Below are 26,199 nucleotides of genomic sequence, written 5' to 3' on the forward strand. Positions count from 1 at the left end.
ACGAAGGAATTTTGGATGTGGAGAGCACCAGTTCATCCAATCATTACAAAACAAAAAGGACACAAATCAATGTTTTTAACACCACAAAAGAGGGATTCAAAGGGTTCAACTACACTTCAAAGTTGAACAAAAAGTAATTACAGAAACTTTATGCATACAGACACACTTATATTACATCTTATGTAATAAAATTGGCTTATTTTTTTTAAAAGTTACAATGATTTAAAATTTAAACTAACTTCAATCATAAATTAAAAATTATGTTAAAATTAGTAGTATATTTGAATTAACAAAAAAATCACATAACGTTTAACCATGTAAAAACTTCATAACAAATGGTTAAATAATAACTTCATCTGTAGATGTTTTTTTTATTTATGTCGTATATGAACATTTATTTATTTTAAAAAGTAGATAAATAATTCTCTTTTGAAAATTTTCCACATTGGTGGAATCGATGACTTACAATGCCTTTGAACACACAACACAAATGAAAAAAATAACGTCAAAATTTGATCAATAATGTGTAATTTACAACATTCTTGATCAGAAAACCAAGTTTACTTGATTTTTCCTCCAACACAAACATCCCATCTGCAATGAGACCTTCAATCCTCATTACAGAGGAATAAGATAGGGAGAATTTCAACCCAGGATTCAAGTAATTCCCTGAAATACTGACACTTGTCGTACAACTCTTGAATTGACCAGACAATCATTTTATCACTGTCTTGCTTCAACCTGATGAGCTTAAATGAAAAAGAACGCTCTTTTTCTCGGCCTTCTCTTCAAAACTTTCACTGTAAGCACGAATACCACCATGACACAAGGAATAGTCCAAAAGCAAAAACAAGTTTTCTATACAAATAATGGTAAAATGGTTCAAGTTTCACAGTCAGAAGGTTGCTGGTTGGGTGCTAGATATCCTTTCAGATACTTGGACAGCTATGGTAAAAAAACTACTACGAACACAGAACACAGAGCAGTGTTTGATAAGAAAAGTGACTACTGCTTTATCTTGATAATGAAGTTCTCCTCAGGCTGCTTTTCCCAAAAAAAATTTGCAGCCTCTATCCATCGGGGATGAACCAAGAACTTGTTTTCTTTCACTGCCCATCGGGACTTCTCAGTACCAACGTCAGTAGCAACTATGTGTGTCACAGATGGGTCAACTTCTGTCAAACAAGTAGCTCCCATCTGCTCTGCCATCTTCCGCAGAGATGGTAACGCACCATGAAAAATACGGCTGAAAACGATCACACATCCACCCAAGACTTCACTTCGAACCGATGACAAAACCTTGAAAAGATGAATTGACTGTAAGGAACTCATCAAGAGAATCACGCCTTGAAATTCTAAAACTAAATGAATATTTCCACTGACATAACGAGAGCAATAAGATGAACAAATATGAGTAACTTGACTACCTGCCTCACATCTCGGTCAACAAGATCTTCTTGATGTTTCTACAAAGAATTCCCCACCACACAATTTTAGTATTGTATCAGAAATAGCAAACATGTAATCGGGATGGCAATACGAGAAGTGACATACATCAAAGAATGTGCAATGTACTTTTTTGAGCACTTTGAGAATTTTTGCAAGTGCTCCATCAGTTTCATCTTCATCATTTCCCAGTTCAGCAAGGGATTTGCAATTGAAACCAAACTGCCGACAACTCGAAGCAAAAAAATGGTATCTTTCCATCAGTATAAGATTATCTTTATGCTTCATCCATGCCTGCAACATTTTCATACATCCCATTAAAAAGAGACAATTTAGTTCATAATTTCAAAATGACAAATGGCACCTGAAACATTCATTATACGGGTACATCATAGAACATCTTAAACTGAGGTTTCTATATAGAAAAAAATAATTATATTCAATTTCTAAACAAAAAGGGTCCATTGTTGACCATTATCAGGCAAACCATTACACTAAAACCTCACAAGAGAAAGATAGGAAGTCATGACAGTTATAGTAGTTCAAGCACCACATGATCAATAGTGCCCAGTTCAAATTGCCATTCAAGTTGTCTTTAAAATCCTGTTGGGAGGGGCAATGCTATGCAAGATCCTCAGACACAACAAATATTCAACCAGGTGCTTGCTTATATAAAGATAGAGAGAATAAAAAATGTGGTTGGAAGGGAGACCTCACTAAAGGTGATTAGCCAGATTCCACGATGGATATTAATTATCGACAAAGTCAGTGAATACTCTCTCAATAACATGGGATAAAAAGCAGTCACTGGTTAACTATGCAAAATGATTTCTGAAAGACCTTTAGACCCAAGCAAAGGCGATTCTTTTTCATAACAAACTCAAGTATAGGGTATAACTTTTTTATTCATATTATACACTCATTTTTCGTTTATTTCATTAAATTTGAAACATATCCATTTAGAAGTAGTTTGACCGAAGTTGTGAGCCGTACAAGACTGCTAACAACGGCTGAAAGGAAGGCATGTAGCAATTGATATACAATATTTTCTTCCATTACGTCTGAATTAATTATAAAAAAGAAAAAAAGCAATTGACTTCATAGGACATGCCAAACCAGTATGTCATTCATATAGACTAAAAGAAAAATACTCTAGGACAGTCTTCCACATAAATTTTTTTTATCAAACAAACATTCCGATTAATTAACTCAGCACTACAAATAAAAAACGAGCAATGCACTCACGTGTTCTGTATCATCAAGAATTAAGACCGCACTTTCTTGCCCTAGCACAACATCAAGACCCTTCTGATGCTTCTGTGTACCATCATCACGAGAAATAACCTTCGCATTGAAGTATTCTCCTCGAGGATCAAGTAGCTTAGCCATCTCCAATGCATATGGCCTATCACCCATGGTATATATGTACATCTCAAACATTTCACTTGCTTCTTTCAGAAATGATCGGACAAAGGGCCGTAACTTGGTCATCATATGCATGTGCTCCAATTTGAAGAGGCTACCTTTAGAGACATCTATGATTTGATTCCATTACATATAAGTTCAGAAACGCAACATCCACAATAAGTAATAAGAACCCAGAACATCAAAGGTTGAAATAAAGGAAAAGTTAATAGAAAATACACACACAATGAACTACAAGTACTGAAAAAGCTTCATTTTACAAAAAAAAACTTTTAAGTTGAATTTATTCAAAGAACTTTCAACTATATAAGAAATGTCATTTTTCGAGAAAGATAGGACATTAATTAGTTAGTCTTGGGGCTAGTAAGTTAAACACATAGGAGGGTGCAAGGGGAAAGGATCCACTCTATCTTGAACCATTGGAGAATTTGTGAATGGAGTAATCCTTTGTGAAGGGAAACCCTAGAAGGAGAGATCTCCTATACTCTGCTTTTTCCATCCAATCCAATCCAATAAGATCTTTCTTTTCTTTCCCTTTTGTATTTTCCGTTCTTAAGAAGGACAGCATGACTTGACTCTATTTATGACATGTTAGATGAAGCATGGTTGTTGCAACTGCATAAAAAAATAAAATGATATTCTCCATTTCTATTCCCATTCTTAAGAAGGGCATATCTAGATTCTATATACGACATGTTAGATGAAGCATGGAAAAAGAAACGATGATAGTAATCTTATGCAATCAACAAACACAAGATTAAGAAATATGAGAATAGAAAGAAATCACTCATTCATTCCCCTGCCACACACTCTAACAAACCAAGTCCAAAAGGTTCATGCTGCATACATTTCAGTAAAAGATTATCTAATCACACAGTAGTAGTAATATAACAGATATCTACAGTCAGTTTTATAATAAGACGAGATTGCAATGGCCAAATAGATTAACTGATATCAATGAAATGATTGACGAAAAAAACATTTAAGCAAAACTGCTGATTTAGAATACAAGTACCAATTACCAAAAGCATAAGCACATTGATTTACACGTACCTTCAAGAGAATCTGTCTGATTAAGCAAATGTGACTCTTCTGGACTCAAATGAGAAAGGTGAGTGGAATTTAGCAGAGTGTGATCTAGGTCTAGAACAAAGTAGAGTTTTCTCCGACACACCAAACTCTTCATGTCTGTATTGCGTAATCTAGAAATTTCCTCATCATGAAGTCTCAGTCCCTGAAAATAGAAATTTTCCATCATGTTTAATAAACTGGTATTTGGCTAAATTAAGTAACCTAGATTATGTTTACTAGCCAACCATCTTGCTAACAAATTATGTAAATGTTATGTTAAAGATTAGAGGATATTTATAATCTTTATAGTACAAACACCATCAAATTCTGGTGGCACATATAATCCATTGGTTCAACTTAACACTTATATATGAATGTCCCAGCACATCATATTTTAATTCTTATAGGAATTTAAATATAAAAACATATCCTAAATGAGTGGTACTACAGGTTCAACACTACACTTTTTATTCTTAATAGATAACAAACAACCATTAAACCAGGAAATCACTATTTACTGTTCTACAACTTATTTCAGAATAATACGAGTGACATGAATTGCAAAAAACTGTGTCACGCTGTAACAAGTATCCAAAACTAAATGTGTAACTCCATAAGATAAACATCTGAAACAATGCATACCTTCTGTGTGTACCCAAATGTCTATTTCTTATAAGAATTTTTAATACAAAAATTTATCCCATGAGTGGTGCTACAGGTTCATCACTACACATTTTATTCGTAATAGATAACCATTAAACCAGGAAATCACTATTTAACATTGTACTGCTTATTTCAGGTTAATCCAACAGTGACGTAAATTGCAAAAACTGCCATGTAGCAGTAACAACTATCTAAAACTAAATTTGGAATTCCATAGCATAACCATCTCAAACAGATGGATACCTTATGTATGTACCCAAATGTCACACCAGATTCCCCATCCAACTTCTGCCCACATCTTATACACATACTTCCAAACGAGCCAGGATGTGCACATACATCTACATCGACAGATGCCTCTGCAACAAAAGAAAAAGTAACCAAACACCGACAAAAATGGAAAGTTGTATAAGAACCATAATTATAGTTATACAAACATGAGAAAGTTGTGAAGACGAGTCATTACAAATAAGTATAAAATCCAGTTATTGTTATACATCAATTCAAAGGAAAGGTAGTGTGGACTGGAAAAGGAACCTGATTGCTGTGTATCATTTGTCTATAAGAAATGACAGGATTAGTTAAAAAAAGAACTATTAATGTCTCTTGGTGAAGTAGGAAACAATTATTTGAGTGAAGCAAGTTAAAGTTGGCAATGCTATTTAGACAAGCTTAGGTTCAACCGGTGAACTAGTTCGAGAGATTTATACAAAGATAAAACTAAGAAATGCACAAACTTCCTTAAAAATTGATTTTCTCACTCTAAAGTGAAGCAGTGGAGTAATAATGTTTTTACTTATGCTCAGCTTCAAATGTTGTGCGAAGGATTCTGGTTCCCTCCAAAGATAATCAAGGAAAGAACTAAAGCAATTATACTTACCTAAATTCTGTTTGATGATTCCTTCTGAAGTAGACCCCTCAGTTTCCTCAATGCTTTCAATTTTGCGTCTTTTAATTCTGCTTTAATTCATAAATTAAAGTATAACTCAGTGAAATTTAACCAAAAAATGAAATAAAAAAATTGTAGCATCATCTCTCACAATGATATCTGCAACATAAATACACCAGAAGCATGAACTCTAGAATCATTCTTGCCCTCTTGGACTGCAAATTGGTTCATAATTCAACAGACTACAAGTAAAAATAAGATTTCATAGAAGCTGAAATTATTCAAAGCAAAACTAGGATAAAGCACACTTATTGTTAGTTATTAAATATGCATAACAAGTAGTAATATAAATTCAATAAAATAGTTGACGAGAAATGAGTGAAAGAAGGATGCAAAAAAGATAACCATACCAAATTCTTATTTCAGTGACTGTACTATCATATAAGTAACACCACGTTGTAATTAAAACCACTTGTTGTGATCTTACAAGATTTATCAAAACCAAACAATTAATCTGAGAAGCACCAAAGCACTTGAGGAACTAACCCTCCAAAACTAGCTATCAGGGAGAAGAACCAAACACTTAAATATTCCACCGAGCATCTCAAAATAAACACCCTACAGTAACACTGAAGTTATGCATGTTGATAAACTACATTATCTTGGTTTTCAGAGAACATACAATAAAAAGAATAAAGCAGGTAATGAAGAGCACCTGACACTCTCAAGGTCATCTTCGTTTTCAGCCTCTTTAACTGGTGAGGAATCAGGCGAACTTGCACCAAGTTCGGTATCAAGAAATGCAGCAAAGTCATCACTGCTGGATGAATGCACAGGAGAATCGGCAACAGCACTCATCTGCATATACTCATCCAACAAAACCAAATCCAGAAACAAAGGGGTCACAACAAACTGAATAATAAAACAGATAACAACTAGAAATCCAAGAAAAAACTGTCTCAAACAAAAGGAGTATTATACAGAAAACCAACCCACAATGTCAATCCTATCTAGAAAGCAAAACTCTCGTATAAAGAATATGATAGATAAAATGAATGACAACAGAATAAGTAACCAAGGAATTTTTTATTCAAGGCATTGGTACTGACAAGGTAACTTCAACATGGGCCTACTCTTGTTGAACTAATTGAGCTTAAATACATTCAAACTATGTAAATTCTTCCCACAACTATGCAAATTCTTCCTGCACCTCCACACTTTTCTTCCCACACCCCCATAAATATAAAATTTCCAACTTTACCTTTACCAAATTATACAACCTAGAAGTTAAAAGTGTCTTTAGGATTGTGCAATCCAAAAAAACTTTCGGATTACATAATCCAAAAATCGTTTAACAAAAAAAATCCTCCGGATTACCCAATCTGGAAGCCAAGAATGACTTCCAAAACATACAATAAAAAGGTGACTCACCAAAAGGGATCTAGTCAAAAGAGTTAGGATGGTAGATGGTCCAGAACCCATTTGGGAAGATAATTAAAATTCTCAAAAGTGATAATGTTAAGGAATATTTTTCTGTTGTGTTTTATTCATTCTTATCTTTCAAGGAAACTTTACACCAATCACTCCATAACAAAGGTATAGCTAAGAGGAAGAATAGACATCTTCTTGAGATTGCACACTCTCTAATGTTGAATACTAATGTTTATGTTCATCATTAGAGAAATGCAATCCTCACTGCCTATTTTGTAATCAATAGCATGCCTTCTTCCTCTCTTGAAAATAAAGTTCCTCACCCCATAATTTTTCCAAATGACCTTCTATATCATTTCTCTCCATGTGTGTTTGAGTGTACTTATTTTGTTCATAATGTCTCTCGGTGTCCTGACAAGGTTTTTGCAAACGCGGTCTTTTTGGGATATTCACACCTTAAGAAAGGGTATAAAAGTTATTCTCCCTCAACCGAAAGGTAGTTTGAATCTAAAATACTTTCTTGGTATTAAAGTGGTGCAATCAAAAGAAGGCATTATCACTTTATAAGGAAAATACTCTCTTGACATTTTAGGAGAGAGAAGTCTGGCAAATTGTAAGCCCGTCCTATGGAATTAAATTAGAAGTAAATGAGAGACCAAGGTGAAATCTTCTCAAACCCAAAGAGATATAGGAAGTTGGTGAGAAATACTCAAGTATTAGGGTATTCTGATGCAGAATGTTGTGCATTACTTGGAGGTAATCTTATACATTGGAAAAGTAAGAAACAAAGTATTATTGTCAGATCTAATGCAAAAGTTGAACATAAATCTATGGCCCAAAATCCGTGTGAACTAGTTGGATCAAGCATTACACTCGGCCAAAAGAACTATAGCTAATAATCTGGTTGCAGCTCTTTCTACAAGAGAATATAACAGTTCAAAACGCCATAATTTGACTATGACTTGACCCACCTTGCCTACCACCTACAACAATCTCCCTCTTAGTAATTGTGATGCTAAGAATCAAACTCGTAAACTTTATTAACATGCTTAAGAAAATGTATGTTGCTTGTATCTTCCGTCTCCCACTTTTACGCTAGAAAACTCTTTTTAAGTTATTCTTTTCGGTAAAAAAACAACGGAAGTTAGATCATATGAATGAAAATGGGAGTCTTCCTACTGGTGCTACTAATATCCTACCCACCTGCAAAAAATGATGAAGCAAAAAAGTTTAACATTACAAGGACCACTCTTTTCTTCTCATTACCATATTAAACTTATGCTATCAGTATTAATATGGTAATTCCACGAAAACAGTATTAACCACTTACAGGAATGGTCGCACCCAACGAAGTAAGGATCAGAGGTTTTCCTTCGACGGCGAAGCAGCAAGACTGTGACCGCAGCTTTCTCAGTGCCACCAAAGCTAAATGGCTTTCTCGGTGCCTATTTCCTACGTTATGGGCTCCCGTCAGGGTTTGGTTTTTGGGATTGAAACGCTTTAGGGATTTGGAATTTAGGCTCTATGGTGAACTCTATCGATTTGGGAAGTTAATAGTTTCTTTGGGGATTTGGGGAAAATAACGTTTTTGTTTCATTAGCAGAGGAGATTTGGGGATTTAGGCGCCATTTTTTCAGTAGCATGAAAAAGGAATGTCTTCTTCTGTCTCCAAAATGTTTACATTGGCCTTCTTAATTTAATAATTTGTCAGAATTATGGGTAAGGAATTACGTCAACAAATTAACCTTTTCTTTTCTATTTTTGAATATTAATTTTTAGTTTCAACAATTTCATAGATGAAATAAAATATAATAATTATTGCACCCTATTTTTATTTATCAAAGATTAAATTATTATTGAAAGGAGAGTCTTAGCATTTTCTTTACTGTTAAATTAAAACTACTAGCTTGATATTCACGTCTGCAAAAGAGTAATTGAAAAAATTAAAATAAATAATATGATATGAAATTATAAAATTAATTAATTAACATGATTAATAATATAGAAAATAGATATTTAAAGAATATATAATTGACAAATTCTTCACATATTAAAAAATAAAAAACAATTCAATGTTATAAATTTATATATGTATATATATATATATATATATATATATATATATATATATATATATATATATATATATATATATATATATATATGTATATATATAAAGTTGAGGACGAAGTAGATATTCTTACATAAAAGATGGTGAGGAACAATAATGAGAGATCCAAATATAAGAATGGTAGATTAAGATTTTATATATATTTATTTTAGAAATTCTCTTAGTAATGTAACAATTATTTTCATTTGAAAAAAATTATAATAAAAAAACTAGTATTTTGGAATGTTACATTAACAAATTTTTTTACTACACCTTCTAAGGAAAAGGTACCAAAAAGCTCTAACATCTGATAAAATTATTTTCAAGAATTTATTCAGCTTACAAATTTGTTTTAGATTGTGGCATTTTCTCAAAACATAACAAACTCAAAGATAAACTTCATCTGTTTCTAAGTGGACCCTGAAAACATAAAAAAAATATACTAATAATAATTCTGTCAACCCAAACCATATAGTTCGATATATGAAGATGAATGAAGAATAATGGAAGAAAGCATGCTTATTAATCTTTCATACACAAACATTTCGTAAATGAAAAATATATTTAAAACTACCGACTAAATTTTCTATTTAAATTTGTATATTATATAATTCAAGATATATTTATAGATTTAATAAATTATATTTTAAGATTATGTCTTCTGAAATATACTTTTTTAAAACTAAATTTGTCTTCTATAATTGAAAAACATATTTTAAATTATATAATTTAAAATAAGTATTCAAACTATATAATTTATTACATAATTTTAAGTTGTACGTTCTCGATTTAAACTTATATTTTAGATTTTATGATTCAAAATATATTTCTAAATTATATAATTTGAAATATATTTCTAAATTTTAAATTGAAAAATTTAGAATGTAATTTTGAATTTGTTCAATGTGAAATAGATTTTTAAATCGTATCATTCAAAATATATTTAAAAATTTTAAATTATAGAATTCAAAATATTTTTAGTTAATTTATTTAAACTTTTTTATTGTCTAAAACTACGCGAATAGAACTGCTTTTAGAAAAAAAAAACAGTTTTCTGTTTCAGATTGATCAAGTGAAACAGCAGCAAACATTTTTAGAATTAAAATAACAACACTACTATTTTTTTTTCTAGTGAGAAACCTGTTGTTCCCTTTTAACACTTTCGAAATACTACAAAAAATATCTACGACCCCAAAGGGTTGATTTAAATTTCTACCAGCATTATTTCTCTATCAAACTCAACTTCAAACTACACGCATTTCAACGAATATTTAATCTGCGCCTTTACATGACACTAGATTTCAACAAATGTTAGTAACAAAAAAAGGACTATTTCAACTGAATTTTTCAGGCTGTTTCAGACTCTTGTATTAAATATATGCGATTGATCGTGCAAGTCATAACAATCTCCAACTAAAGCATAGTGTTATGGGGGCACTACGCATTCCATAATACGGAGCACGAGCACGAATTTTCCCTTGTTTTGGGGGCCTCCTAAGATGATAATTAGTTTAGAAGAAGAAAACATCAAATATAAGCTATACAAGAAGAAATCAAGCATTGCATTACAGATGTGAAATCAATGAGAATGTTGCTAACAGAGAACCAAGCCTGTGGGAGAGAGAAAAAATTAATAACGAATGCCCAGGTTTGCTGGAAATACTTACAAGATACAATCATACAGTTTCCAGTGAAGAGGGAAGAGGAAGATATATACATGTTGGCTGGTTAATAACAAAACTCGTGCAAACTTCTCCATTTCTGCTATGATTCACAATTGTTTAAATAGAACAATTACTGTGAGGAAGAGAATGACATTCAGAAAAAGATGGAACGAGAACAATGGGTTCAAAATGTTACCTAACATTGCACTGCAACGCAGTCCTCTTCGTTTTGGTTATCAATGTCAGCTACTACTACTTGTGCCCACTCACTATACATGCTCCTCAAAAACACTATACACCAGACCTGGTTTTGTCCTGTCAAATTCCTTGTCATGTTAGAGTATATACTGATTCTCAAAGCTAGTAGAGTCTATTTGACATTGCCAGTCGGGATAGGTGTAGGTAAAATCCTTTCTGATTCACATTTCTTTTTCTCATTTTCAGTTTTCTTCATTTCAAGTTCTAGCTGCTTGCAGTTTTCTTCATGGGCTTTGTTGAACATCCTGGTAAAGTTGAGCAAAGTTGACGCGACTGCAGAAAATTCAAAATAATTACAAGAATAAGCAGTATAGAAATACAAGTAGAGGCATCAATACTATTACACAAGTTGAGAGTGCACTCATTCTTCCCGTAAAAGGGTTCACAGTCAAGCCTTGCATACCGTTCCAGAATAGACTTAGAATTTGCACAAAACGAAATTATCCGTTTTAAGTTGGGAAGCTAAAAACAATGGCAGTTATTATAAAATATTAACACTCACATATATGCAGCCAAGTGAAGAATCCATGCACTTACTTTTAGGAAGATATAATTTTAGTGAAGTACAAAGCTAACAATATAAAAATTATACACCAATCAGAAGGTGCTCACTTAAATTAGCTATCAAGAAAAGTACCATATTTCACTCACACACCTTGCTCAAATGGGCAACGAGATGGATCTTCACCAAAATAGAGAATCAATGCATCCACGTTCCTACCCTGTAAACATGCACTCTTAAAGTAAAGCATAACCTTTTTAATATTTTAAAAGATATAATATATTGTAGAAAGCCTACCACGGTTGAATATAGTGAAGCCAGTGAGCGGACTTCAGCTTCAGCAGAACCGAGGAACTCTTTCAGTTTCTGTGGTTAAAAACTAAGTTAAAGCCTGACAATGCATATAATTTATTACAGCATTTGGCGAACAAAAGAGGACTTCACAATTTTAATCTTGCACACGTTCTCCTAAAGTCATAACTTACAAACTCTCACATTAGATCACTCACAAACAGGCATGATAGCTGTAATTGCTATCTTGATAATAAGGTTGAAGTCTTTTTTTCTGCCTCTGTGATCCTAATTATATGATAGAGTCCATTTTGGTTAGATCAGGTAGGATCACGACCTTACTCGTAAAAATAGAAAGATAAGTCGAGTTAAACCCGTTTTCCCAAAAATAAAAGCCCAGCAACCTATGACATCTGAAGCCTCAGTCTCTTTTTTGTGTGCTTTCTTGTCCGGGGTGCTTATTCTGCTGTTCCTTCTTGTTTGATCCTGTTGGGCGCTTGTTCTGCTTTTTGTTTAAACGTGCTTCTTCTTCTTTATCTTGTAGCATTTGATGAAGAAGGAGGTTCTATTGTTTCTTTACTGGGTAATTAGTTTTGGTGCTGTTTTGGTCTCGATAGATGTCTGTTTTGGTGCTGAAAACGTCTCTACGTCTAAAGACCTAGGTTCGTGTTTGACTGCTTAGGTTCAATGTCAAAAACTTGGTGTATTGTATTTTAAGTTGTTTATAAGTTAGTAATTTAACACTTATTATTTTATGACTAGTTAGTTGGATATAACCTTTCAGACTGTCAATTTAAGATTGTTTGTAGAGATTAAAAATCAATTTTCAAATTTATGTTATTGTCTGTGTGTATAATAATCTGTATTGATAAATCTCTTAGTGACATGAATGCAAACTCCATTGACTTTAATTAATGTAGATATATCAATTCACCAATAAGTGAAATATGTGGAAATATGAAATTTGAAGCAGTGAAAATGAATAACAGCAATTTGAAAAAGGGAAACACAACAGTCGGTGAATAAACTATACTAGAAGTAAAGGCATGATACCTTGCAGAAAGTTTCTGATATAGGCCCATCACTTTCAGCAGTTGAGAGTTCCTGTATTACTTTTTCTAATCCTTTGTTTATAGCTTGCATCTCCTCAGCCAAAAACTTCAATTGGATCTATGCAAAATTATTTAAGCCACTGTTAGTAGAATACCTATCAATATATTGAACAGAAAAATCTGAGAAGTTTAGAACCTTTGCTGCTGGCTCTAGGTCAGAAAGATCGTTGGAGAAGTCTAGGACTTCCGGCAGTTTGTCAACTAGCACCTATGGAAAATTATGATCATCTTAATATCAGAAGATGAAGAAAAGAACAATCTTTCCCCAAGTTAACATTACAAGTGACTTTATAGCACCGGAAGAAATTCAAACATTTTGCAAAACACAAAAAGGAAAACAAAAGGGAATAAATAGCAACATGTACCTTACAAAGATAATGCATAAGAGTCAACTTTTTGTCCCGTGCCCGTGTCTCGGTTAGTTTAAGAAGGCTATCCAATCTGAATCCAATAGCAGAACCTAAAAAAAGATTGGAAAATATAAATAGGAGATTGACAAAATGAAATAAATAACGATCAGTAAAAATCTAAAGCAAAAGTAAAAAATTTATGCAAAATGTGAATTATTTAGTTTTCAGCACATATGTCTAGAAAAGGATAATGATTGCTATCAAACTCATTCATCATGCTATAAACATTACAGATTTTCAAATGAATACATAATAACCAACTTTACTATCCTCTAATTATTTTGATTTTATTTAGAGTATGAATATTCTATCCCCCTACCATAATTAATGTTTCAGGGTGGTGCTTATGTTGGAAACCATCCTTCAGATGGAATGTTGTAGTTAAAATAGGGAGTATGTTATGTATAGGTGTTGGGTTCCTAGATAGAGGGAGAAACCCAAGAACACCATTGCAAAACACCTAAACTCACTGAAAAGATCTTGTATTATTGATTCTAGGCACCAAGAACAACAAGAATGCCTCCAAAGGACAATGTTCCCTTTACACAGGATGCCAATGATCGTGTCAACAATTCTCTACAACGTCCAAAACATGCCCTGCCTACAAAGACCCCCCTACTATATAAAGAAAGGCTCAACCTAACAACCCAACTAACAACTAATTTTTAATTTGTTTCCTCCTCTCATACACATTATATCCTATCAAGAGGAAAAAAAAATATTATGTTAGGAGTTATATAACACTCTTGATTTTGTTGTTGTGATATACAAAGAAGTTTGAATTCATTTGATCCTCTTCAAACTTTCTTTGCTGAGAGTGAGTATTGTTATCAGATATTGAATTGTTTTTAACAATTTGGTATCGGATAAGCCTGCAATGATGGTGACTACAAAAGAACTAGAGACATGCATGGACACAAAGGAGAGGACGATGGTGGATTCACAAGAATTAGCAACACCATTATATTCAAACCCTCGATTTTAAGCAGAAAACATGGATTCAAATCTTGTAAGATGTTGGAAATCGGTTTGACGATGGAGCATTTGTTGACCCATTTGCTGAACTGGCAAGACTGAAACAAGAAGGGTCTTTAATTGAATATTTGGAGAATTTTGATAACCTTTTGGCTCAGGGTGATGGTGATGATTGATTTCTTAGGAGACAGCTTCAAGTATTTTCTTTTTCTTTCAGGCTTGAGTGCAGAGTTAGAGATATTTGTTTGTGTCCATAGACCCAGGACAATTCAAGAAGCTGTGAGGTCAACAAGTTTACAAGAAGAGGTCCTCCAAGAAATCACAAAGAAACTCAATGAGAATCAAGTGACCAACTCTGAGGTGCAATACCGATTCACGTTCATGGTAGTGCAAGTCAAAATAGCACAACTCCACCTATAACTACACTGCAGTAAGATCCCACAGCTGCATCAAAACAGTCAGCCTCTATTGCTGATTTCAAATCTACATCGGCAAAGTTCAATTTCAAGGAAAGAGATTAGTGAACAAATTTATAAAGGATTATGTAGATTCTGTGACAAAAATGGGATAAGAATCATAGATTTAAGAGTGAGGTTTGGGGAAAATTAAATGACATTTTCTTTGCACAAGAGGGAAGTGATGAAACGGGAAGTGATGAAGCTGTAAACTCAAATTCAGAAAAAGACAAGACAATGATATGGTGGAACAAAGTCTGAAATTGGTCAATGATTCCCATGTTCACATTTCTTTACATGCTTTACAAGGTGTATGGGTGGAAACACTTTACAATTGATAGGATTAATCAAGAAACAAAAGGTTGTATTTTGATGGATACAGGAAGTACACACAATTTCATCAGTGAAGAATGTATGCAACTGTTACGATCAAAAACAACTTTCATAACAGATTTTCCAGTTATAGTAGCATTTGATAAACAACTTAGGATACAAGAAAGTGTCCTCAAGTGACATGGAAGTTCAACAATCATGTGTTCAAGGCTGCTTTTCTCGTCTTGCCATGCCAAGTAGCTATCTCGAAGTAATTCTTGGCATGATATGATTTAAGGCACTAGGTGAAATTTCTTGGAGTTGTGCTCAATTAACTATGACTTTTCAGCATCAGGGAGACAGTTACATCACAAGGGGCTCAACATCACAATGACAATTTACTAGTTTCAGGAAATTTGAAGACAACACACGGTCAACCAATGCTGCTTGCTATACAAACACAACAGTTTCAACTGGATATCTTATTACAACAATTTCAGACTGTACTTCAAGAACCTACTCAATTACCTGCAAAAGGAAGGTATGATCATAAGATTATTCCAAAAAGTAATATACCTGTTTGGTTAAAGCCATACAAATACCCAAATACTCAAAACCCTGAGATTGAGAGGCGAATTAAAGCTTTATTGTTCACGGGATTTGTCATTGAAAGTTCAAGTTGCTATGCATCACCTCTAGTTTTTGTTAAGAAAGATGGGTCGCAGATCTAATCACTGTCAAAAATAAATTTCCAATACCCTTAATTAAAGACCTGTTGGATGAAACCGGATCTAAGGAGTGGTTATAATCAAGTGAGGATGCTCAAGGAGAATATTTACAACACAACTTTTAGAACTTCAGTATGGCGACCTCGTGTATTTAAAACTTCAACCTTACAGGCAGGATACGTTCACTAATACCTCTTTTCACAGACTAGTTGTAAGGTATTATGGGCCTTATAAAGTGTTAGATAGAATTGGAATGGTTGCCTACAGTTTAAATTTACCAGCAGGAACAAAGACTCATAATGTATTCCATGTGTCCTTATTGAAGAAATACCATGGTGACAAGCCAGTCTCAACTCAACTACCTTTAATGAATGAAGAAGCAGAAGTTGTGCCACAACCCCTGGCAGCGTTAGACAGAAGAATTAAATAGAAAAATAATAGAGTTGTGACTGAGTATCTAATTCAATGGAAGGAGACTAATTTAGAGGATGCTGTATAGAGAGAGCTACATCAAATGCAGCTTCAATTTCCAGACTTTGATTGGAATTGTTAGCAGTTGGCCTTGAGGTCAAGTCCAGAGTAGACGGGAGGGACGATTGTTAGAGGTAAAATAGGGAGTTTGTTTTGTAAATGAAGAAACTGTAATGTTAAGGGTTATATAACACCATTGTTTTTGTTGCTGTGACATACACAGAAGTTTGAATTCATTTGTTCCTCTTCAACCTTTCTTTGTTGAGAGTGACTGTTGTTAGTACATATTGAATTTTTAACATGGAATAACCCCATTCAAATCTATAGTCGCAGGCCTAAGAATAAGAAGCAGAATTGATTGTCTAGTGATATTTCTTTTTGGGGGTATCTATTATTACTAAAGGAGGGGTATTTGGGGAATGATTGATTCTGTTAGAGGGGAATGGGGTTGGTTAAATCTTCCCTTTGTAAAAATGTTGGGATCATTCTTGGGATCCGTTAGTGTGGATATTTGGAGCAGAGAGATTCTTTTCTTGCTTGGGAGAGCTCTGCTCTGTAGAAGCTTGCCTTCTTGCCTGTCAATTCTGTTATTTTCATTCTCTGACTCCAGGTACCTCTGATACACATTGTATCAGCTTATATTCAAGAAGAGCCAAGATACAAAAAGTTTCAGCATCAATATTTTGATTAGGTATGTGGCGTAACAAAGGCATTGATCTAATTAATATAGTTTTCACTAAACCAGTCTTAATTGGCATTCACAGGTGAGGCTGGTTTAGTAACAACATCCAAGCACACATTGTTCTCCAAATTAAAATGAATAATATGGATGATTAATGAAGAAATAATTTTGTATCTGAAGTGTCAAGGAATAAAGGAGCAGAATACTGATGGACTTTATTTTATTTTTGAAATTGAATAATAAACAGAGGAAAAATAGGTTGCCCTCCAAGAAAAAAAGAAAGAGTTCAAAGTTTACTATCACAACCTGGTGAGGGGTAACAATAAAGTAAAATACAAGAGGTAAGGAAAACAAATAAGGGACACTTACACATACAAAATCACACGAAATGCAGTTTGAGTACCATGCAGAGGCCATAAATTACAGATATTTTCTAAAAATTATGGTACTTTTCTTTGTTATAAACTTGAATGGTTCGTGTTGCATTTATCTGCTGCGAATATTTGTTTAAACATACCCCTGGCAGTTCCTTGGTTCAAAGCATTTCCTAAAGAAAGTATTGTATGCATAATTCTCTTTAGTTTGACTGAATTCCTGATCTGAAAAAAGAAACAAAATCGAAAAAATGAGAGAGAGAGAGAGAGAGAGAGAGGAACCATGTTGCAAAAAGAGGTTTAAGTAAAAAGGAAAAACCATGCCTCTTCTGAAGCAGCATTCACAATAACCAGGCTCTTTCTTAGGTCAGAAACCTACATAAAAGTATCATGGTCAAACTGTTAATAAGTTTAAATTCATTTTTTTTTCTGGTAAAGATCCATGAAAAGAGTAATATATTAACCTGAGAGCGAAATTGAATCTTGAATGAAAAAACTCTGAGCTTGGATTCCACTCGTGGTACTTTCATCAATTCCATTAAGAACTGTAATGAAGAATTTATGAAAATATAATTCAGATTCATGCCAAGAGAGGATAGAAATGCAGTTTCCGCCATTACAGTTAAAACTGTACAAGCAATGCTATAATTTAAATATTCATAAATCTTGCACTAACAGAAGAGATCCAAAATTACAGGCACTAAACAAAAAGTCCTGAAACCCTGTATACCTGTTCACATCTTCCTAACTTCTCCCTTTCCCCGTTATAACCCTGTTCAGAGAAAATGAAGTTGTGAAATTTTGAAAAAGAAAGAGGATACTCGTTATAACTTGAACATAGCATAATATTTAACCATAATTTAATCTCCCAACCTTGAGTAATTCCATTTCCTCTTTTGTTGGACAGAACTTTATGAGGTTCTCAACCTGATCAGAGTCCAGTGCTGAATCTTCCAGTGCTAGTACTGAGGTCTGTGAATATTTCAAACAAACCACTATTAACGAATATAACACACAGAAATGGTTTAAGGAAATAGTTAACAGTTCTATAGATATTTCATATAAAACCAAGACTTCTCATTCACTTTATATCTTCCAGAATCACGACACAGAATAATTATTTCATACATCCTTCCCACAATAAAATAATCATTCCAATCAATTTACTAATATTAAGCCTCATTTAGTGTAGGCTCGAGAAATTAAGATTTTACAATAGATTTTTATTTATTTACTCTTTCAAAATTCACTATTTTTAATTTCTAATAAATGCACCAAAAAATTTGCTTCGTAAACTTACAAAATCATTATAAATATCTTTGAATGAAAATCATATACTGAAAACACACAAAAAAATGCAGCATGCCCTCAGTATGCTACCGTCATACAAGTTTGAAAAAAGTCTTCATGTTAAAACATTCAGATCTTCGTTTATTTCAAAGAGAACGAAAACCAATTTCCAATAAAGAGATAATACAGTTTAGGTGAAGAAAAAATAAATTAAAAACAATAATGGAAAAACAGGAATAGAATGAGAAGAACAACTATACTGCGCTCTTTATAGTAATGCTATAAAATTTATGCCAACATTCATAGTTCCCAATGAAAACAAATCACTAATATATTCTAGGATGACTATTAATCAAAAGAACAAAGCTATCATTCAATTTTCAGTCAAGTCATAATTCCCTTAGGACTCAATCTTAATTAAAAAAAGCATTTGGTTTTCTTTCCTACATTATTATACCATAAACATATATGTCAATCTTACCATTAAATCGTGCAACGGAACTTTCACTTGGGAAAGCATGATTTCACAGTTATATGCTCGCCTATGCTCAATCTGCAAGGAGTGATAAAATCAATCTAAATAAAAATAAAAGAGGATTATAATTTTGTTGTGACCAAAAACTATATATCAATGAGAAAAAAAAGATAAATAGAACCTACTTTAGGAACTAAGTCACACAGATAAACAGAAAACTCTGATTATTTCCAACATTGCACCATGCAAGTGCACTCTTATAGTTGAAAATACGTGAAAGGGAGAGACTACCACAGATATTGGTGGTTTTAAGATGGGTTGATGATATAATATAATAGTTTCATACTAAAATTTTCGAAAGTAATTTTGTGAACATTAACTTTGATTCTTCAGTTTGTCAACTCTAAAGGTTTCCTTTCAGAGAAAAGCTGATAGATGAAACCACTTACAACTTTATGGCTGCATATAACCAACATAAAATGACAACCACTGGTTATAAGTACTAGGAACTATAGCACTTTCCTAGTAATTATTTTCTTGCATTTTCCCATCACACTCAGGTATAAACAGCTAGATTATGTAAATATCCACAAGCAATCTTAGTGATACTACAAACTGAAAATAATTACCAGTTGCACTTTTTCAGATTTAGGCCCAGCTGAGCTTTGGACATTTGACTTTTTGGCAATACCTGAAGTTGGGACTGCTGCTGAGAAGAGATTCTCAAGCTCTGACATATCAATCTCTGGGGCCCTACATTTAGATAATAAAAGGAAAGGCAGGTGAGATACGATAATAATAGAAGGATAATCTGTCCTAAGAAATGAAGCATCATAGCCAATCAACATTACTTGGAAGCTTCACCAGACTTCGGTGTCTCTGCCCACAAACTTCCTTGCACTGCTCTAGATAGTTTCAACCAATGCAAAGGCTTCAACCTTTTTGCGTTATTCTTTGAGTTAATTGTTCGCGATAAAACTCCCTTCAAGTTAGTTGGTGAACTAGATCGAGCGTTCACAGAATGAGATCCTGGAAAAGGACTGCCTGATTTCAGACCTCCTTTACCAAAGGGCATTGGAGGAGGTGGAGCAGCAGGTGCTCCAGGTGGAGGTGGAGGAGCAGGTGCACCAGGAGGAGGGGGAGGAGCAGGCGCCCCAGGAGGAGGGGGAGGAGCAGGTGCCCCAGGAGGAGAGGAAGGGGCAGGTGCCCCAGGAGGAGGGGGAGGGGCAGGTGCCCCGGGAGGAGGGGGAGGGGCAGGTGCCCCGGGAGGAGGGGGAGGGGCAGGTGCCCCGGGAGGAGGGGGAGGGGCAGGTGCCCCAGGAGGAGGGGAAGGAGCTATAGATTTTTGCAATGATGAATTAGTGCAATTTGAGTAAAGTACTTCACTTGAAAGTGGAGGTGGAGGTGGAGGTGGAGGTGGTACTATAGTAAAACCTGCAACTTGCCCAGAGAGACAAGGAGGTTTAAACCTAGTAGGTTGCTCCTCTTTTAGAGAAAGGGGAGGAGAGGGTCCATCTCTAACCTGTGGCTCCACATTCATATGTGATAGAGGAGAAGGATGGGGTCCAGCTTTAACATGTAGTTCTTTCTTTGGAGGAATAGGAGGAGGTGGTGGTGGAGGAGGTGGTGTAGCTCGAACTCGTCTATAATCATTTAATGGAGGAGTGGGTGGAGGAGGCGGAGTTGGAGGTCGTGAAGGGGAAGACTCTATTCTTGTTTTAATAGGAGGAATCTCATCCACATTTTTGGAAGAAAGTGAAGGAGATGATTGGGTTGAAGTAATTGTTGAAGCTGAAGGACAGGAAATGGTGTCAGCCAGTGACTTGCTATGAAAAGTAGGTGACAATTGGGTGTCAGGTGTAGGGATAGAAATAGATGAATGACTTCTGTCTTGTGATTGGTGTTTTGATTGCAAAGGCACAACATAATAAGAAGGGGGCGATTCTGTTTGGCGAGGAGAATCATGAGCTTCTTTAGCACTAGTGGATTGAGGCCTCAAAGGAGGTGTTCGAGGGGAAAAAGAAGTATCGGTAGAAGATACGGCAGGATGAGGTGCTTGCTGTTTTATGTCAAGATTTGTAGGTCTTGTTGGACATTTATTGGATTCCGAGGTCCTTTTAGAAGATCTGGCTGACTCTTGACAAATATTGTTAGGTGTACCAGGTTGCTGCGGAATACCCTCGAACTTGTTGGTATTGTCCTCTTTTCTACTCATATCAGTAACTGGGGGTGTCTTGGTTGAGAATGAAGACCGTACCTCTTCATTCAAATTCCCTTGGGGCGTTCTAGGATCTTTTTCATCTAAGCTATCATTCATAGTTGAATCACTTATAAGTTGGAGAGCATTTAAGGCAACATCTGCCTTGGGGTTCATCCAGTCTACATGGCTAAAGATCTCTTGAACCTTGGCAAATGCTTCCATTGGTAGTCCATCCTTCTCCTCAAAGCATGAGGTCCTATCGGCAACAACTATTGCAGCATCCATCTCTGAGAAAAGGATCTTAATACAAACATAAACCACAAAAATAAATTCACCGTTAGGAATGTACGATCAGAAGCATCATGATTACTGTTGAAAACAAGTTGTACCTCAACTCTAAAATCGTTTGGAAAGTGATCTTTAGCATCCCATAAAATGTCAATTTCATCCCGGTTAAGCATCAAAATATTAGATCTAACAAAGGCTGTGTTAAACATGATTCGAAACATCATCCTTTCACGCTCCATGTCACCATTAAAGTTAATAGTCTCAATGACAACGTCACCTTGAATATGGCAATTGATATCAATTTTAATAAGTTCACACTCTCCCTGAAACACAAAAACAAGAAATTGCACAATAAATGCATAATTTATTAAATCAGATTCCAGATGCAACTTTCTGGGTAGAATAAATAAGCTGACACACGATGTCTATTACAACAGCAAAATTTCGACAAACAAAAATATTTATTAGAATTTAAAGAGCACAAGCCTGTTCTGAACTCAATTTTCTAAACCCTAGATGCACAAGGTGTATTGAAATATGACTAGGATCTCTTAAATGCTGAACATAGATTTTACAAACATATTTCTCCTTTCTTCTTTTAAGTACGTCCCCCTTTTTTCCTTTCGCATTTTTGGGATAATCGCTGCCAAGTGCAGCCTCTTGATCAAAACTAAGAATTATCTTAAATGTAGCTCCCATATTTGTCAAGGAGAAATCAATAACCAATGTTGTTCATCAGTATCACTCTATGAGCATGTGTTTTGAGGTTCAATTCACGTTGCCAAAACATAATTAGTAAAGCTCGTTTTGATAACTAGAAAAACAAGTTTGAGCTGCAATTTAGTGGTTTATAATTATTTAAATTTAAAACATATGAAAAGTGTACAACACAATTTACAAAGTATTCTACAAATCAAAATGGCCTTAAATACAACCAGAATTGAAGGAGGAAAAGAGAAAAAGATATTTTTCCCTATTACATCTGAAAGCCTTTTTGCCACAATTTATGAGATTGCAGGTAATCTCAAGAACAGGTACAGATTTATTTCGGCATTTTTTGGCAAAGTATCAGTAACACCAGAGTCTTTTAATCTGCTGAAAACAATTAATTTCAGGATAGTAGTTTTCATGATATATGTAATCAGTGCATGCCTTCTATAAAGTACAGGCTACAAAATAACATCAACGAATTGTAATATCAAAAACAGGAGACACAAGAACCCAGAGCAATTCACTTGAAAGCATGAGGCAAATTCACATACCTGCTTAAAGGCCCCAACATTTTTGCCTCTTTTCGGCGTTGAGTACAACATTTTGTGAACTTTATCAGCATTAAAGGGATCTTGTCCATAAACTCTAAACACGGGATGGCAACCACCTTCACTGTCAAAGTTTGGGAAGAGTCTGAGAATGATGCAGTCCAACATAAGTGCCCTGTCCAGAGGAGGCCAATCTAAGGCCACATTCCTCCTGGAAACATACAGCAGATACCTCAGTTGGGAAGGGATAGGATTCAACGGTGACAACAAATGCAAAAGCTCGTGAGGAGCCTGCCTGTAAACCATATCGAGAGTCCTCTGCTCCCCAGTATAAGCCTTTCTATAAATCAACAATGCAGCCAAAATGAAAGCCAAAACAGGCCAACCACCAGGTTCACAATGCATCAGCAACACATTATTTTGCCCAAGCGAGAGCCAGCTTTCACTAGACCTCAGAAAGTGGTGGATGAGCTCCATTTTTAGCACGGGAACACCTTGGTAGTGCAAAGGATAGTCCATGATAGTAATGTCATGCTCAGACATTATACTTGCCATCTGACTCTCGGTACCTTCCTCGCGAAAATTGAAAATAAGAATCGAAGCATCAGGCGAGTTCTCCTTAAGTTGACCAACTATCCCGTCCATGTATTCTTTGTAATTGTAATTCCCTTCTTTCCATGCATCCGTGGTGAAGCAGCAATCAAAAACTACATTCACAGTGAATCTTCATCGTCAATTCCAACAACAATCACTAACTCAACTCCTAATGATAATAATAAGTTAAAGTCATTTCAAATCGAACAAAGTATTCCCTTTGAAATCCAATCCACCCGTCATTGCCACATTTCCAAGCAATCAAACAGACACTAAATGTTCCTCGAATCATATATTTTGAATTGCTAAATCATTTTCCACAAATTGAGAACGAGAAAAGCAGAGAAAGTACCGTGAACTCTCTCGCAGATCTCGAGGAGGCCATCTGGAGGCTTGCGGAAGAACAATTTGCGGAGCATAGCCAACGTCCGCGAAGCTTCAGATTCAGGCCTCACTACCCTTATCCCACGCGATGGATTCGAGAACCACAACTTCTCATTCGGCAGAGCCTAACGTAACGTCACGATTTGCCTTAAGCTTTACGGCAAAAAATCGCTCAGCAGCGCTTTCGCAGAAAAATGCAAGAATGAACGAAATGAGGGTTTGGATGGATTTATCGTCGCTTCTGTTTCTCTCTTTTTGTTTCTCAGTGAAAAGAAAAGGAAAGTTTTGCGGGGGAGATGGGTACGTTCGTTTTATTTCTCGTATCGTATCGTAGCTGAATAACGCCACTGCAGTTGAGGTTACCAACCGACTCACACTCAGCTGTTGCTGACGTGGACGTCCTTCCAGGATACACGTGTACCACGTGATATCCATTACGGGTAATTTAATTACTGTTATTTTCCATTTTCGGAAATTTTCCGTATGGCACGTGTCTCCATCATAGTATGATAAGTGTTCGTTACTTATGTTTAATGTCGGATTTCGTTCTACGTGCCTCAACCTAACACTTACTATCACATAAAACATTACATTATTATTATATTAGAACTTTTTCATAATTTTTATAATTTGGTGCGTTTATTTTAGGTTTTAATACTTTGATTTTTATTTCGGTTGTGGTCTTTATTTGGTTTTAGTGTTTAATAAGATCTCTGTTTTTGTAAATTTTGGTTAATTAGGTTATTTTTTATTGTTTAAATTATTAACAAAACAATGTTCACATGGGCACTATTTGTATAAAGTGTGTTGTGTTTCATTATTTGACCTGTATTATGTGTGTATGAGATGGATTTGCAAATTAATTAAAATTAATGTTAAAATTGTTTTTAGGGTTGATGCTACCTTAGACATTTGTGGTAATTGGGGTTAGGCATACAAAGATAGTTTTGTATGTTAAATATTCTTTATCAGTTTGGATGAATGATTTTGGAAAGGGAATTATAGAGATGAGTTGTTAATTATTATCAATTAAAAAATAACAAAATTTGGCATTTATTAATCTCACCTTATAGTTACTGACAACCTTAGAATTGTACACCAACCTTCTTTGAAGTTTTTTTCATTCTTAAGCCTGCCAACTCTTCACAGTTACAAATGGGATTTAAGCTCATTCATCTTATATACACATAAAACGATCTACATACATAATGAAGTATAATACACGTCATGCAAACATTTATAACATATTATTTTATTAACGATGTAACCTAATTGAATAAAATTTACGAAAATAAAAACCTTTTCGAATCGTACTTAAATAAAAACTATATTGAATAAATTAGATCAAATTAATATTTAAATCTTTATTTTATGAGTTAATAGGTATCCATATTTAACCTAAAATATTTTCATTAAGTTAGTAGTAATAAAAATTGAAGAATTTAGTATTTTGGTTTCTTAATTTTGTGTACACCTTTCACTACTTCTAACTTCCTAACTAATTTTCTGAGCAATATCATTAACTAGTCTGATTCTGTAAAAATGGCATAAAAGAAAAATATGATAAGTTTACCTGTTGAAATAGAATATGTAAACACCAACTTTAAGTGTTCACTTTTTTCATAGATCACAGTAGTTTTCTATATAAATCGATAAAATTAGTTATATTTCTCTAAGAATAAAAATAATAAAGAATATGTATAAAAAATAATTATAAAACACTATATATATTTATAGACAATTGCAACATGAAGTTTGAATCCGAGGTTTCATACATACTTCTCAAAATTCCCACATCCTTTTGGAACCAAGTAATTTCTTTTTGTTCAAGTGAGGGGACAATTAAATCTTAAATTTTAAAAATTGTCTTAATTGAGGAGAAAATTAAAATAATGAAAAGAGAATAATTAGGATGGGAAAAGGAGTTTTAAGTTGAGAAAAGTTAAAAGTATTTATTGTGCTTGAAGATTTATCATTATTAAAGTTAAAGAAAAGAAAAGATAGTGTGTAGTGAGAAAATGGTCAAAAAGTTAAACAATGAAAAAATAAATTATAGTAATAGTGCCTTGAAAGACAGTAATTTGGACCACCAAACAAACTATGCAGTAGCTAAGTTTCTTAGAAAAGGGAATATGAATTGAGGATTCGTACAAGAATTGAGGAACAACCTTCACTAACACAACTGTCTGTAATGACAACTTTCATGGTTTTGTATAGCACCGACCATTTCAGAGCTCACTACCCTTTTTCTTGCGTTAGACCGTCAGCACTGCTTTCTGGTTTCTTTTCTTTTTCACAAGTTTTGGGAATTCAAGTAAAAGAGACAAAAGAAAATGTTGAGCATCTTATATAAGAAAATACTCGTAAACTCTATGTCTAAGGTTTTGATTGGAAGCAAGGTTCACTCAAGACTTAAAGTAGCTAAAAACCCTTCCTTTAG

The 26,199-nt window shown here is 34.3% G+C and overlaps 2 protein-coding genes across 10 annotated transcripts; both read right to left on the minus strand.

Annotated features, from left to right (window-relative positions):
* Positions 1–491: 491 nt before the first annotated feature.
* Positions 492–8,603, minus strand: LOC108323719 (RNA polymerase II C-terminal domain phosphatase-like 4). 4 transcript variants are annotated; one of them, XM_017556300.2, is made up of 9 exons: positions 8,256–8,602; positions 6,210–6,352; positions 5,486–5,565; positions 4,849–4,964; positions 3,925–4,105; positions 2,692–2,981; positions 1,555–1,740; positions 1,428–1,466; positions 492–1,299 (listed from the first exon to the last, which is right to left on the minus strand). In XM_017556300.2, exons 2-9 carry the CDS (start codon positions 6,350–6,352, stop codon positions 1,006–1,008), a joined length of 1,329 nt encoding a protein of 442 aa, XP_017411789.1. In that variant the 5' UTR covers positions 8,256–8,602; the 3' UTR covers positions 492–1,005. The 4 variants fall into 4 exon arrangements, with proteins under 4 accessions (XP_017411789.1, XP_052735619.1, XP_017411796.1 ...); XM_052879659.1 differs by having other exon boundaries at positions 8,252–8,602; XM_017556307.2 differs by having other exon boundaries at positions 5,486–5,562; positions 8,256–8,601.
* Positions 8,604–10,278: 1,675 nt separating this feature from the next.
* LOC108329436 (formin-like protein 13) lies at positions 10,279–24,087 on the minus strand. Of its 6 annotated transcripts, none has more exons than XR_008250171.1 (20): positions 23,728–24,084; positions 22,785–23,488; positions 21,624–21,845; positions 19,886–21,534; positions 19,664–19,787; positions 19,041–19,112; positions 18,143–18,241; positions 18,000–18,041; positions 17,734–17,814; positions 17,594–17,644; positions 17,413–17,494; positions 13,228–13,322; positions 12,999–13,070; positions 12,804–12,920; positions 11,757–11,825; positions 11,613–11,679; positions 11,084–11,230; positions 10,896–11,014; positions 10,703–10,799; positions 10,279–10,529 (listed from the first exon to the last, which is right to left on the minus strand). XR_008250171.1 is itself a non-coding variant. In XM_052879686.1 (20 exons), the coding sequence occupies exons 1-19, from the start codon at positions 23,792–23,794 to the stop codon at positions 10,896–10,898; spliced, it is 3,795 nt and encodes a 1,264-aa protein (XP_052735646.1). In that variant the 5' UTR covers positions 23,795–24,083; the 3' UTR covers positions 10,542–10,796. The 6 variants fall into 6 exon arrangements, 4 of the variants coding, with proteins under 4 accessions (XP_052735646.1, XP_052735642.1, XP_052735635.1 ...); XR_008250170.1 differs by having other exon boundaries at positions 10,703–10,796; positions 23,728–24,083; XM_052879686.1 differs by lacking the exon at positions 10,279–10,529 and having other exon boundaries at positions 10,542–10,796; positions 22,785–22,992; positions 23,077–23,488; positions 23,728–24,083.
* Positions 24,088–26,199: the final 2,112 nt, after the last annotated feature.

This window comes from Vigna angularis, chromosome 1 (genome assembly GCF_016808095.1).
Source record: "Vigna angularis cultivar LongXiaoDou No.4 chromosome 1, ASM1680809v1, whole genome shotgun sequence".
NCBI lineage: Eukaryota > Viridiplantae > Streptophyta > Magnoliopsida > Fabales > Fabaceae > Vigna > Vigna angularis.

Excerpts from the sequence above, each read along its gene's own strand:
- LOC108329436 (XM_052879682.1), bottom strand. The coding sequence starts at position 23,794 with ATGCTCCGCAAATTGTTCTTCCGCAAGCCTCCAGATGGCCTCCTCGAG. Across the intron at positions 19,788-19,885 it reads AAGTCTGGTGAAGCTTCCAA|GGCCCCAGAGATTGATATGT; the intron begins GTAATGTTGATT and ends ATCTAAATGTAG. Across the intron at positions 18,242-19,040 it reads TTCCGTTGCACGATTTAATG|ACCTCAGTACTAGCACTGGA; the intron begins GTAAGATTGACA and ends AAATATTCACAG.
- LOC108323719 (XM_017556300.2), bottom strand. The coding sequence starts at position 6,352 with ATGAGTGCTGTTGCCGATTCTCCTGTGCATTCATCCAGCAGTGATGAC. Across the intron at positions 2,982-3,924 it reads TCAGACAGATTCTCTTGAAG|ATGTCTCTAAAGGTAGCCTC; the intron begins GTACGTGTAAAT and ends ATCAAATCATAG. Across the intron at positions 1,741-2,691 it reads TTCTTGATGATACAGAACAC|GCATGGATGAAGCATAAAGA; the intron begins GTGAGTGCATTG and ends AAAATGTTGCAG.